Source organism: Rhea pennata, chromosome 3 (genome assembly GCF_028389875.1).
Source record: "Rhea pennata isolate bPtePen1 chromosome 3, bPtePen1.pri, whole genome shotgun sequence".
Taxonomy (NCBI): domain Eukaryota; kingdom Metazoa; phylum Chordata; class Aves; order Rheiformes; family Rheidae; genus Rhea; species Rhea pennata.
This window is the reverse complement of record NC_084665.1, coordinates 126,952,542-126,966,431: the sequence shown is the minus strand read 5'-3', so window position 1 is coordinate 126,966,431 and position 13,890 is coordinate 126,952,542. Positions and strand designations below refer to the sequence as shown.

At 56.3% G+C, this 13,890-nt stretch overlaps 1 protein-coding gene across 1 annotated transcript; it reads right to left on the bottom strand.

Annotated features, from left to right (window-relative positions):
- Nucleotides 1–8,600: 8,600 nt before the first annotated feature.
- SOX7 (SRY-box transcription factor 7) lies at nt 8,601–12,288 on the bottom strand. The gene is made up of 2 exons (XM_062573287.1): nt 12,063–12,288; nt 8,601–10,387 (listed from the first exon to the last, which is right to left on the bottom strand). Exons 1-2 carry the CDS (start codon nt 12,286–12,288, stop codon nt 9,492–9,494), a joined length of 1,122 nt encoding a protein of 373 aa, XP_062429271.1. The 3' UTR covers nt 8,601–9,491.
- Between the last annotated feature and the right edge of the window lie 1,602 nt (nt 12,289–13,890).

Genomic DNA, 13,890 nt, shown 5'->3' with positions numbered 1-13,890 from the left:
TTTATTTCTGGATGCTCATCTAGTGACCTAGGTTGCTGGGCAGAGGATGGATCGGTAGGCATCCGCATCCTGCACTCACTGACAGTTCCTCTATGTCTCCCTAGCTTTTCTGTGAAGCAGGGAATAAACCAACACCTTACTTCACGGTGTCCAAGGAAATGGCTAGGTTGGTGAAGCACCAAGGTACTGGTGGGGTAAACATTAGGGAGATATCCCCACCCAAATCCTCTGCTTTTGCAGCAGGGCAAAAAGAGTAAGCAAAAAATAAGGCTGGAAGTTGAGCAGTAGATGAAGAAAGAAAAAAGTCCATCAGTCCAGCTCATTACCTCAGGGCTGTGGTCTAGGTTTAGGCATTCAAATAACAACTCTGATATGGTGTTTTAAGTTGGGAGATCTCTTATCAGAGTAAGCTGGGCATGTCCAAGAAGTAAATCTCACCTTAACGCCCTTATCGGACTTATCCAAATCTCTGCAATCACTGGCGAGAGACTCGGAAAACTCAATTAAATGTTAAACATAGAGTGGCTGCATCCAAATTTGTCTGTGAGCTGAGAAGGGCAGTGGTCCCAGGGAAAAGAAAAAAAGAAAAAGAGTTCACACATGATCCTGCAATGTGATCGTGCAACGAATGCCTTTCACTGCATGATCACATCACGAGATCTCATGTAACTCCAGCTCTCCTGGCATCTGGAAGGAGCAAGGAGGTTGCACAAACATGCTTGAGCCTGGCATTTCCTAATACTGAAGCACTCAGCTTTGCAACTGCAATACACTTCAGCTACAGTGTGCATGGGGGGAGGAAAATGGGAAGGTTTTTAAGGTTATAAAGACCTTAACAGACAAATCCACCCAGATCCTGTCCTGCGACATTGTCCAATAGCCCTAGTCTGCATCTATACTCATAAACCAGTAGGCCAGGATCTCTTCTGCACACATGCCTTTCCAATTGCCTTCCATTTATTTATAGCACACTCTCCGGCATAATTTTGGCCCAAGCCAAGTAGCACTGACCCAAGCAATGTCTGGTAAGGTTCTGATGAGAGTCATTCCCAGCTGGCACTCTGGATGCTATTATCCTCTTTTGGAGGTTGAGAGAGTTTAACACTAAGGATGGACCAGCTGGGCTCAGGCCTTAGTAAGAGGCCCTGGCCTGCTTATTTACTAGCATAGACGTATCAGTGTGAGCCACCAGGACCTCAGGGATGGTTGTGTCACCTGGGCAGCAGTAGGAGGTTGTCACCTCCTGTGGACCAGCTCTGTAGGAGACAAGTGGGACATGCACTCTGCTGAGGCCTTCACCAGTCTGTTTTGACAGCTGCAAAAAGGGAAACCGGGGACCCTACTTTTCATAAGCAGCATTTGGTCTGCCCACTCCTCTGGCTTGGCCTCTCGTGGGCAGGCAGATCCCTTCTCCATCCTGTGTGATCTGTCCCCATCCTGCCTTTTTTCTATTAACAGTCCTGGGCCATACTGTAAGGTCTGTCATCTTCCTATTGTCCCATAGATCCCAGACTCGCTCCCTTCCCTTTCCCAGACCAGTCTGCACTCCAGAAGCTCCTTTCCACTAGTCCAATCTTTCTTCCCTCTATCTTCCTTCTTATCTAATATGTCTCCTTTTGAACATACTCTATTTCTTCACAGTCTCCCAGCCCTAGTCTTCACTGCCAGATCATGGTTGCTTACACCTACTCTCTCCTTCCATGGCTGCTTTCCTCAGGCTCTTTCACCAGCTAGTCCTGCTCCTGCCTCTGGCACCCCAATTTCTTGTCTCCCATCTCCCAGACCCCACCCAGTGTCCCTCAGTGTCTCCTCCACCCGCTCTCTTCCTACATAATGATAGTTAGATAAAGCTGTTGAAACTTATAATGCCTAAGTCTTCAGTACCTTTCCCGAGTGCTTGACAACTGTTCCTGGAGTGAATAATGAACAAATCAAGCCTCAGTGCTTCTGAGGTAAACTAGCACCCAAAGAGGAAGACTGAAGCTCTTCAGGCTGGAAAATAAATGACTATGGGGGTGGATATGATTTATGGTTACAAAGTCATGAGTAACCTGGATAAGGTAAATAGGGAATAATGTAACTTGATAAAAAAGGCATGAAAGGAGTGTGACAAATGGGAAGATCAAGGATCCTCACCCCATGGAGTGAGGATCTCATGGGTACTAAAATTTTGAACCCACAACCAGGCAAATGTGTGGAGGAAAAAATCTCACCAAAAGTGATTCAATACAGAGATCCGATGTCTGCACTACAAAGTCCAGAGCTGAAAGATGTCTGAAATGGGAGAGTTTCTGGGGTGAATTGCTTCTTTGCTCCATTCTTATGCTCATCTTCAGATGCACATTCCTTACCACCATCGAAACAACGTCATGGGGCTGCACTGGCCTTGGGTCTGGCCTGATATGACCTTTTTATGTGTATCATCCCTCCTGCAAATGAGAAGAGCAGAGCTGAGAATACTGTCCTCTTTGGGCCAAAGCCCATGGTGCTCCTACGTTCAGCCACAACTAGCTCTCAGTTCTTCTCTACTCTAAAGGGTGCTGAGTTGTGATAACCTTTGTGTGATGCCCAAGAAAACAAGTCTGTCACTGACAACAGAGAATTAAATAGCTAGTCCCAGTTCAGGCGTGTTGAGGAGCCTGTTTTAAATTTAGTTCTTCATTGGCTTGCCTGGATTTTGGCTGATGCCCACATGGGCAGCATGGAGGCTCTTCATGCGACTCTTTCTAGGGAAGCCAATCCAGCCTTTTTTTGCTCAATCCATAGAAAAACAGTAGCAGCATTTTGTTTACTGATGCAAAAAGATAGGATAAAGGAGTGATTTTGATGTTAAAATAAAGCCACACTAGGTAAGGAGCAGTCCCCAAAGTCAGGAGCAGTCCTCAAAGTGGCTGGCCTGGGAAGCTGAACCCCGCTCCCTGCCAGGCAGCAGCGGAGCTGGGACCTGCCGTTCTCTTGGTGCCTGGTGTCGGCCAGCAGTTGCTGTGCTCCCTGGGATGCTGGGGCAAGGAACAACCGGGATCGTGACTCAGCCCATCACGTGAGCGCCTTTCCTTCCTGCACCGCCAGCCTGGGCTTCTGATGTTTTGTTCATTGTGAAGCTCTGGGGGCCAAGCGCTGCGGCAGGCACAGGAGCTCCTGGAAATCAAAGGCAAAGAGTAGCATCTTGGGTCTAGGGAGCCTGGAAGTGTCCTGGCTGGCTGGGGAGATGGGGGAGGCTTTGGGGTGCGAGTAGAAGAGAGTGCAAAGGAGGTGGGAGAGCTGGTGGGAGGGCACAGGTCAGGTCTCTAGCATGGTCCTTTGTAATTCTAAGCACTCCCTGCATGCAAAAGCAGCATGGCTCCTCTGGTGCCCTTCACATCAGCAGGTCCCTCTTCCCACCCCGCAGTGGTGCTGGGGCATGCTGGATTCCCAGGCTTCTGAGGAGGAGGAAGGGAAGGGCTTTTCCCCTCCCCGTCTTTATTTTCAGAGTCTCTTTGACTCCTCTCTCTCTCCCACAGGGAGAGCAGCTGGAGCAGCTGACCCCCAGCTGTCCTTCTTGCGTTGAAATAGAAGTAAACAGTGGTGGGGAGGCCCCTGAGGGACTTTGCTCTTGCAACCCATCCTGGACAGGGAATTCTCAGATCTTCTCTATTGTTAGATTTTTCTCCTCTGATGCCTAAAACAAAACTCTCAGTGACACTGGCAGGTCAGAATTTCTCCCTCTTCCCTGCAGAAGCATTGCCTTGGGCACTGTCTCTGTGATGGGGTCACCTCCTGGTTCTGAAAACCCCTTGAGTGAGAGACCTTGGAGATTCAACTCAGCTCAGGGTCCATGGCTTGCGAAGACAGAGTAGTTCCCGGTCTGTGGTCCTCAGGGTAACAGCTCATTACTGGAGGCTGACCTTCATCCAGGTGGATACCAGTGGGGCAGGGGCAAGTGACCCTCTGGGACTGGCCAAGCGGACTGACAGTGCAGCGACTTCAGATTGACGTTGATCCTGAGAGTGCAGAACCAAGCCTGCAACAGCTCTGGGCTCATTCCACCAGCTCCTTCTGCCTTTACCTTGGCACCTTCCCATCCTGGCCCTGAAAGGGAGGGAGAAGCACCCCAGTCTGCCCACAGACCTCCTACCTGGTGGTTAAGACCTTCTCCTGCAACACCCTGTGCCTTTGCCCCTGTTTTCCCATTCCCCGTGTTTATTCTCTTGCACGAAGCCCTGGGGGAGCCATAGGATTGTTTGAGGGGAGAAGTTATTTTTCCTTGACATAAACAGCCAGGCCTTTCCTCGGCCCCTTTACTTGAAACGTGGAGGTAGGACCTGGACTCATAACATCCGGCAGGAGGGGCTGGCCTTATCTGCCAGGAAACACTCAGCTCCGGATACATCCTCCCCTGCTCCCGACACCAGAAGCGGCTCCCATTGGCAGTGCAGGGCAGGAAACCACTCAGCAGCTTGTCTCATTCCCTCCTCTGGAGGGCCAGGAGGGAGGGCCTGATCCTGCCCTCCAAGCACTGAGGAAAGCACTTGCCAACGGGAACAGACGTAGCTCCCCACGGAGTGCAGTGGGGTGTGGGAGCGGGAGGAGGCAAGGAGAGACCAAGGGAGAAGGTGCACACGCATGAGCAGAAGGTCACTGTCAGGGGCAAAAGGGAGTTTGGGGGAAGTTGAGAGCATTTGGGGGCCCTTCTGGGTTCTGTCACCGATTCGTCTCTTCACCCCCTTTCCTGCCACCGTTTTGCTTCCTGGGTATTTGTCTCCTGGTTTGAACCAAATTAGCAGCAGCATCTCGAGTCCTCCCACGGGATAAAGAGCCGTCATGCTGGGGCTGCAGAAACACTGGCTGAAAGACAGCTCATGTCCCAACCTCTGAACCAAGCAGGCTCTCTCACAGCTTTCCCACCAGCCTGGACCCTCTCTCTCTGTCCTGGCAAGGGATAGGGACACTGTTTCCCTTGCCGGCGGCTCTGCCAGCCCCCCATGTCCCGAGAGCGTGCCCTTGGAAGTGCCCATCCTGTCGGCAAACGAGCTGGCACCAAGCACTGGCCCTAGTGCATGGTCCTTGCTCTTGCTACATCCAATGTTGCTCTCTGCAACAGGCAAATCCCTGGTTAAACCACCTCCTCCCAGGATTTCCCCCTCCCCCCCGCCATCTCACTGCCAGGGCAATATGGGGCCAGATGTTGGGGTGAAGAGGCCCTTGTGGACAAACCGTTCCCATCAGGCGTTAGAACAAAATTTTGGCTTCGCTGCCTCCGGGGCTCAGTGCTGACGGCGAAGAGGCACCACCTGCTCCTTGGACTCAAAGGAAATCACCCATCCCAGGAGGGCTAATGCATGACAACACGCAGCAGCGCCCGGCTGGCCCGGACCACAGCGCTATCCGGGAAGGTGACCTCATCCCAGCTCCTGACGGCCAGCGCCGCGACCTGGGCTCTGCGCCAGCCCTGTGGGGCCAGGGCTGGGGCCGGGACAGGCCAGATGCAGGGGGATGGAGGGCTTGACTCCTGGCCACCTCTTGGCCCAGAGAAGTCCTGGCCTTAGCCCGAATCTGGCAGGAGCCTGACCACAGCTCGAGATCATTTCAGCTCATCCTGCAGCCCTAGTTTGGTCTGCTGTGATTTTCCTGCTGGTTCCCAGCCTGTCCTGGAGAGCACAGCCCACAAACCACAGGACTCTCCAGCCTGTGCAGATACCACCTTGGGCTCGTGGTTTTGGGGAACTAAGGGGAAAGTGCTCCCAGGACTGACACCGCATGAGCCCCACTGCAGCCAGAGACGTCCCCGTGCCAATAAACTATCATGGTTACCAGCTCTCTGATAGAGGACAGCTGATTTCCAAGAAAAAAAAAATAAATAAAAAAATGAAATGCTCCTTCCCACCTCTGCTGGACACTTACTATGATTTTGACAACAATATTTCTCTTCCCAGCTCCCTGCTCAGCTGGGGTCCGGTGGGCAAGGCAGGGCACAGACACCGTCCTGCTCACCCCGCTACCATCCCTGCGTGGAGAGTACTTTCGGGATGCCCTTTGAGTTTGCCCTTCTCATGCTGCTCCTAAAGCATTGGATTAAATAAATAAGTAAATAAATAAATAAATTTTATATATTATATATGTATATATATTATTCTGACTTGTACCAAGCTGGGGAGAAGTCCACGCTGTTGCGTTGGCCAGTGTGCCAGAGAAGGGGTGGCAGGCTCCACTGCCAAATCTCAGCTCTGCTCCCAGTGTCCCACCAGCCGTGGGGAGGCGGGACCCGACTGCTCCCGACACTGGGTGTGTTGCCGGATCCGGCTGGCGAGTCCTGGCTCCCAGGGAGCCGCACCTCGCCTTGGCTTCGGCTCCGAACGCCCTGCGGGGCCCCGGCTCCCGGTCGGGGCGTGCAGCCGTTGCTGCCGTGCCGAGCGCGGGGTGACACGTTCTCGCCTCACCTCCCGTGGCTCCGGTCTGGACAAGTGGGGACAGATCCCCCTCTCAGGAGTCACACGGGGTTGCAGGGAGGAAGGGGGGGGGCGGCGAGCTGGTGCCTGGCATGCAATGTGGCTCTGGAGCTTTCTGACACCAGCAGGATGCTCTGAGAGTGGGCTGCACATAAAAACCCTTTTCCCTGGGAAACTAGACTCCAGACTTCTACTTGTCTTCCCTGCACATGTGGCGTGCCCCGGGGTGCAAGTTGCACAGGGACTTTGGCATGTCTGTTCCCCAGCTTCATGGGAACCTCCATATCATAGCTATGGGCTGTTGCAATCCCCCAGGCTGAGCTGGGCTGCTGCTGAGAGCAGTTGCAGCCAGCGCTGGGGCAGGAAGATCCCGTAGGAGGCTGCAAATGCGATAGCCAGACTCCAGCACTGCGCTGCCCTTGTCGGGGGGGCACTGGTAGATGAGCTCTCTTCCTCCTCCCTAGGGCAATTTAAAGGCTTTTTGCTGTGCTCTCAGCTGCCAGGAGATTCCCTGGTGTGTCCCTGCACGGCCTTCATGCAGTAGCAGCTGAGGAGCTCTCATTCTCCACACGGGCTCCTCTAGCAATGAGCTGCAACCAGCCCTGTCCATCACAGCCATCAGGATCTCTGTTGCTTTAGATCTGGATGCATAGCTCCTTGGCTATTAAACAGCTTTTAAAAATCCCCAGTGGCAGAGGAGACACCCTCGTGCAGTGGCTCAGGTGCTGTGAGCATCCCTTGGCTCCGGGACACCACCAAGACCTGTGGATGGAGCAACAGTCGGGAACAGCAGGATTTCTCCAGTCCTACACCTGCATGTTCCTGTGTGAGCTGCTTAACATCAAGATGTAAAATGAGTCCACCTCTGCAGCAGAGCCAAACATTGCGCCCCTGGCTCCAGTCCCAGGCAGTGGTGCTGGTCTGACACCATGCAGGTGCAAGGGCCATCACAGTCTGGGAAACACAGACGCACCCGTTTAACAGCAGGACCTACAGAGGGATCCCAGCTGCACATGGCTAAGTGTGGATTTGGGTGTCTGACTGACGGACAGTCAGCGAAGGAGGTGGTGCGAGTTCTGGGAGGGCTAGCTCCACGGGAAGGGGCAAGAGCACAGGACCGGTGCCTGTGTCCATGACTCCCCGTATAGTCACCTGCTTCCCATGTTTGGTGACCACAGGCTCCTGGAGTCAGAAATAAGTGATTTCTTTTCTGTGGAGGTAACCCAGACCTTTGGGTGGACAGTATGGTTGGGTTGGGTAACCTGCAGAGCCCCCTTCCAGCCAATGCACTCAGACACTCATCACAAGGTGCCTTAGGAAGCTCACTCCTCGACTTTTTCCAGGCCAAGTTGGCTGGGAGGATACAGCCTTTGCAGTTGCTTGTGGGTCAATGGCTCAGCCTCAAGGACTGCAGGGACAAAACTAAATCTACCATCTGATAACATCAGGTTGTGAAGTTGGTCCACAAGAAGGACCACAAGAAGCTTTTCTCCCAGTATTTAGGAGGCCAGCTCTACCCGTGCAGCTCTTTGCTAGCTCTGCCTGAAGGCACCAGCTAGCATCCACTCGCTCTCCGGACCGCCAGCCTCCCAGCTCCTGAATTTCACTTTTCTCAAGACACACAGCCTTGACTTGCATTTGCAGCAAGGACCCTTCATGCGGTCCTGGCACCGCAAAGCGATCTTAAAAGGGGCACCAGCACGTACCATGGCACACAGCCCTAACTAGTGAGTTAAAAAAAAAAAAAAATCATGCTCCAGAGACTGGCACTCTCTCCACAAAACAAGCAATATCATTTGTGTCCGTGGGCACACTAAAGGCAAATCCCATATTAACCTCATGGTGCACATCTACATAGCATCCAGCTTTAAAAAGCCCCGTGACGAGATGACGGAAGCAGGGCCCAGCCCATTGAAGTGATTTGCTACCCCTCAGACGCGCCGTGAAAAGTAAAGGTATGCTCAGCTCACACCTTAAGCCAGCTCATTAGAAAACAGTCCACAATTTGTAAAGATAACCACAGATCTTTTTTTATTAAAAAAAAAAAAAAGGAAGTAGAAAAGTTTGGCTGAAAACACCAACAAAAAAAATAAAAAAATAGCACTCGCACAAGAAATGTTTCTCCTTTGAAAACTTTGTCAATAGCTACAGCAATTTAAAATCATAAAACAATCATTGTATAAAAACACATTTATTTAAATTAAATATTTTATGGAAACTCGTATCCACACTCATTCAAAATGCATAGAGTCACACACACAAAAAGATAGACTGTATTAGCTTAAAACCTGTGAAGTTGTGGGTTTTTCTTTTTTTTTCTTTTTTAAGTATTATTTACAATTATTATTAATACACATTCAGGACTGAAACCAGGGGAAAAAAAAAAATCATAGCCACGCTGCTAACTAATCATTACCAAGTGCCATAGAGTAAACACTAAGATTAATCATGTCATATAACTGATTTAAAATAAAGCTTCGTCTTTATGAAAAGAAAGGGAACTCTAGCAATACAAAATCCGCGGGGGAAAAATAATGGAACGTATAAATCAATGTACAGCTTTATTACACGTGATAATAGGCCGAAGTTAGAGGGGGCGTTGGGCCCCGCGTCGCTGAACAGCAAGTGTTCGCCTTCAGACGGTGTTTGAGAAGAAACGCGCCTGCTACATTATCGCCTCTTTTCCAAAGTGCTCATCCCGATAAATTTTCCCAGCTGGGGAGGGAGGTGGGGGGGAGGCCGAGACACGGACTGAAGCTCGCGGCGGTGCCTTGTCTCTAGTTATTTATTTATTTTTTAGCGCGCCGGGCGAGACTCGCTCGTCCCCGCACCGGCCCCCCCCCCCCCCCCCAACCCCGTCCGCCCCGTCCGCCGCTTCCCGCTCGGTTCCCGGCGGGGGAAGTCGACGGCGAGCGGGTCCCTCTCCCTCGCCCCGACGGCAGAGCGTCGCGGCGGCCCGGAGACCCCCCGCGGCCCCTCGCGGGTGGGCGATGTCCTCCCTCCCCCCCTACCCCCCGGGGGGTTGTCCCTCGTAATACTGCCGGGTCTTCCCGCCGGCCCGCCGGCCTAGGAGACGCTGTAGTTATTGTAGTAGGTGGCCGTGGCGTCCGCCAGGACGGAGATGAGGCTGGTCTCGGAGGCGTGGGAGCCACCGGCCGGCGCCAGGGCCGCCGGCGCGTGTCCGTTGAGCAGGGCGCCGCCGTGCTCAGCGTGCCCGGGGGTGTTGAGATACTGGTCGAACTCGTCGCGGTCCATCTCACCCAGGAGCTCCGCTTGGCTCAGCTGGTCCAGGCTGTCGAAGCCGTGGTGCTCGGGCGGCGGCGAGAGCTGGCCCAGGTGGGCATGGAGGTTTTGGGGGTGGACGGGGTGGAAAGCAGGCGCATAGTAGCTGGGAGGAGGAGGAGGGAGGGGAGGGCAGCCGGAGGCCGGAGAGATCATGCACGGGCCAAGAGTGTGGTGGTTGCACGGGAGCGAAGCGGCCCCGTACTCCGGGGAGAAGGTGGCTCCGGCCAGGTGGGAGCGGTGATGGTCCTCGGGGCAGGGCGAGGAGAAGAAGCTCTGCTCGGGGTCTATGGCGTCCAAAGGAGACATCTCCGGCGGGGTGGGCAGCCCATAGGGGTAGGTGTCCACACTGGTGTTGCTGCCACCTCCAGCACCCGCCGGGGCCTCCCGGTATCCCCGGGCAGGCGGCAGCCCCGGGCGAGGCGGGTACTCGCTCGGCCCCTCTTTCTCGCCCGCCGCCCTGCCGCAGGGCCGCTTCTCCGGCACGGCGTTCTGGTCCCGCGCCAGGCTGCCCAGCAAAAAACCCGGGTCCACCCGTTTACAGATCCGCTTGACCTGCTTCTTCCGCCGGGGTCGGTATTTGTAGTTGGGGTAATCTTGCATGTGCTTCACCCGCAGCCGTTCGGCCTCCTCCACGTAAGGCCGCTTCTGCGCGAGGCTCAGCGCCTTCCAGGATTTGCCTGCAACGGAGAAGGAAACTCCCCTTAGTGCCTGCGGCAGCGGTGGTGGCGGCGGGAGGAAGGGGGCTGCCTGCCGGGACACGTAGCTGAGAGCCGAGGAGATGTCCCATGGCTGGAACGGGGCCTCCTGTTGGCCTCACGTGGAGGACACGGAGCGTGCAAACCCGGCAGGAGAACGAGACGGCGCCGGGATGGCAAAGAAGGGGAGGATTGAAGCGTGAAGGCCAGGTCTCCATGCCACGGTAGGTCCACCTAACACCCCCCTCCCACCTCCAAGTCTCCAAAAGAGGTTGGGACACAGCTGAGCCCTGCCACCACGGTGCTACACTGCTCCGAGGTACCAGGGCAAAGCAATGCCACTCTCCAAAAAACTCCAAAAACCGAACACACAAGATGCGCCCAACACACGTAACGGCCCCACAGACGAGCGGCGCTGGGAGTGTTTGTATCCCGCAGCGAGGTTATCCCAGGCTGTTTCCCAGGGCAGAAGTGGGGGGGGGAGGTTAGGAGGATACGGAGCAATGCCTTTGGTGCCCTCCCATCGCCAAAGAGACTGCAAAAATAACACTAACAAGCAGAGATTCTGCATGGAAAACCCAAACCACTAAAGAAAACACCACAAAACTGTCCGGGAAAACACAAACTTTGGGCAAGAGAGTGGACAGTGAAGCTGTGTTGCAATGCAGGATGCTCTTTCTCAAGCTCTTTGGGCTGTTTTTTCTCTGTTTTCCCTCGGTCTCATATAAGAAATTGGGAAGGGGGAGAAGTGGGGAGGAGTGGATGAAGGGTAGGGAACAGGCCTGTCCTAAAAATGGATTGTGACTCCTGAAGAGAAGCAGCAGAAACACCTCCTGCTTGGCCAGGTGATACTGGGGTGGGCTGGTGAGTTTTGAGGAGAAGTGGGTCAGCAAAGAGAAGCCAAGCAAATGTGTGGGTCCCTCCTCGCACTGCTCCCTGGGGCTCCCAGACACTGGGAACTCAGAGGAGGTCGGATGGGTGCACAGTGTCTGCCCCAGGGTGCTGGACATCCAGCAGGGTTTGCAAACCCAAGGGGTGGCAGGGTGCCTGCAAGGGTGCACTTCATCCAGGGCCTGCAGCCCGGCTGGGGTGGCAGCCTGCAGGGTGGCTGGGTGGGCGCAGGTGTGCCTGTACCCTCCGGGTGTCAGATCAGGGCAGGCTTTGCACCCTGAGGGGTGGCCCATGGGTGCATGGGTGCCCACCTCTGGGGTGCTGGACCCAGACAGGGGCTGCACCTTGTGGGGTGGCCGGGTGGGTGCACGGAGCCAGGCAAGTTTTGCAACCTAAGGGGCAGTCCAGGGCGAGGTTTGCAGTGTGCAGGGTGGCCGGGTGGGTGCACGGCGGCCCACCCATGGGATACCAAGCCTGGGCAGGGGTTGCACCCTGTAGGGTGGCCAGGTGGGTGCATGGTGTGGGAGCCAGGCAGGCTCTGCACCCCACGGGGTGCCACGGGTATCTGACCCGGGGCAAGCTTTGCACCCCGCAGCGTTGCAAGCAGGGTGCACGCACCTGGGAGGTGCGGGAGCCGGGCAACCTTCGCACCCCGCGGGGTGGCCCGCTGGGTGCACGGGTGCCCACCTGCGGGATGCTTCCCCCGCCCCCACCCTCCTTCCCCCTCCCCACATAACTCCCCCTTTCCTCCCTCGCCGCTCCTCACCGAGCATCTTGCTGAGCTCCGCGTTGTGCAGGTCGGGGTTTTGCACGGCCAGGCGCTTCCTCTCGTCCTTCGCCCACACCATGAAGGCGTTCATGGGCCGGCGGATGCGGCTCTCGGCGGCGCCCTTCTCCGCCGGCGGCCCGCGGGGGGGCGGCCCCGGCGGCAGCCCCTCGGCCGCCCCCTCCAGCCGCTCCGGCCAGGGGTAGGTGCCCAGCAGCGCGGCCATGGCCCGGCGCCGCTGCCCGCGGCCCGGCCCGGCGCGGCCCGGCCCGGCCCGGCGCGGCTCTGCCCGCTGCGCTGCGCTGCGCTGCGCTGCGCTGCGCTGCGCTGCGCTGCGCTGCCCTCGGCGGGTGCCCGCACAGTCGGCGGCTGCCGCCCGGCCGCGCCGTATTTATGAGCTCCGCGGGGGAAAAAAAAAAAAAAAAAAAAAACCCAACAACAACAACAACAACAACAAAAAAAAAGCCCCAACTCCTCCAATGACACCCGCGGCGCTCGCTGCTCCTCCTTGTTCGCAAACTCCGGAGCCCCGGCCGGGGCGGCGCGGGGCAGAGAAAACTTCTCCCCGCCCCGCAGCCCCGGCGAGGCGAGGGAAGGGGGGGGCGACACCCCCAGAGCCGGCCCCCTCCTGTTTTCCCCTCCCCTTTTTTCCCCCTCTTTTTTCTTTTTCTTCTTCTTTTTCTTTTTTTCTTTCTCTTTTTTTTTTTTTTTTTTTTTTTTTTGCCCGTACAGAAGGAGCTGAGCTGGCCCGGACCCTCCCTCCCCCCGCCTCTTTGCTCCCCCAAACCCTGAAACTTCAAGGCAGGGAGAGAGGGAGGAGAGCCTCTTTCTTTCTTTTTGGCAAGGTGGAGCCCCAAGTCTAAAGGAAAAAAAAAGGGGGGAGAAACACCCCCGGCGGTGGGGAGCCTGCAGGGGAGCGGGAGGTCAGGCCGTGCCCCCTACCCAGCCTTTGGTGAGGCAAGGGCTGGTGGTGGTGGTGGTGGTGGGCTCCGCACTCGTGGGCGACCATCCCCTTCTCCTCCTGGCTTTGCCCACGTGTGAGAGTTTCCCCCGATTGCCGGGTCCCCCCACGCAGGATGGACACCAGGACCTGCTGGCAGGTGGCTTTCCAGCCGGGTTCGTCTCTGGAGCGAGCTTTGCCGCACGGAGCAAGGGAAGGGGTCGGGGATGTTCCCAGTTGCTCCCAGTGCCCTGCAGCAGGGCGCTGGGAAGGTGAAGGGTCAGCCCAAAGGCACCTTGCGGTCTTCTCCTTGCTGCGGCCTCGGTGGCGTTTGCTGGAGACCTCCCGCCGTTTTGCCAAGCCGCCCCAACCCGTTTGGGATGAAAATGCCACCGACGCAAGGATATTTCCAAGGAATCAGCACGAAACCTCCCCACACACACACTTTGGTGCTGAGAGGGCCGTGGGCAGGAAAAACGGCCCCGAGAAGCATTCCCAGAGCCAGAGGTGGGCTGAGGGATCTCCGGGGGCACCAGGAACCCACCGGTGATCCTGCTGCCCTGACCCCAGCTCGCTGCCGCGACGCCTGTTCAAGTCCCTTCGCTCCTTTACGGCTCTGAGCGGCCGCCGCGCAGGGGCCGCAGGGCGGCTCCGAGCAGATCGCGGATTTCCCATCCGGGCTGCCAGAAAGGCGGCGGGACAGGGCCCGGCGCGGGGAGGCGTTTCCTCGGGGGTGGCGGTGGGGGGGGGGACGACGACGGGGTGGGGGGGCAAAACCAGCCCGCTCGCGCCCGGCCCTGGGTGCCCCCGCGCTGACTCCCGCGCTGAGATTGCGGGTGATGGCGAGCGCGGCCGCCCAAAGCGCCAGCTCTTGCGGGGGGGGGGGGG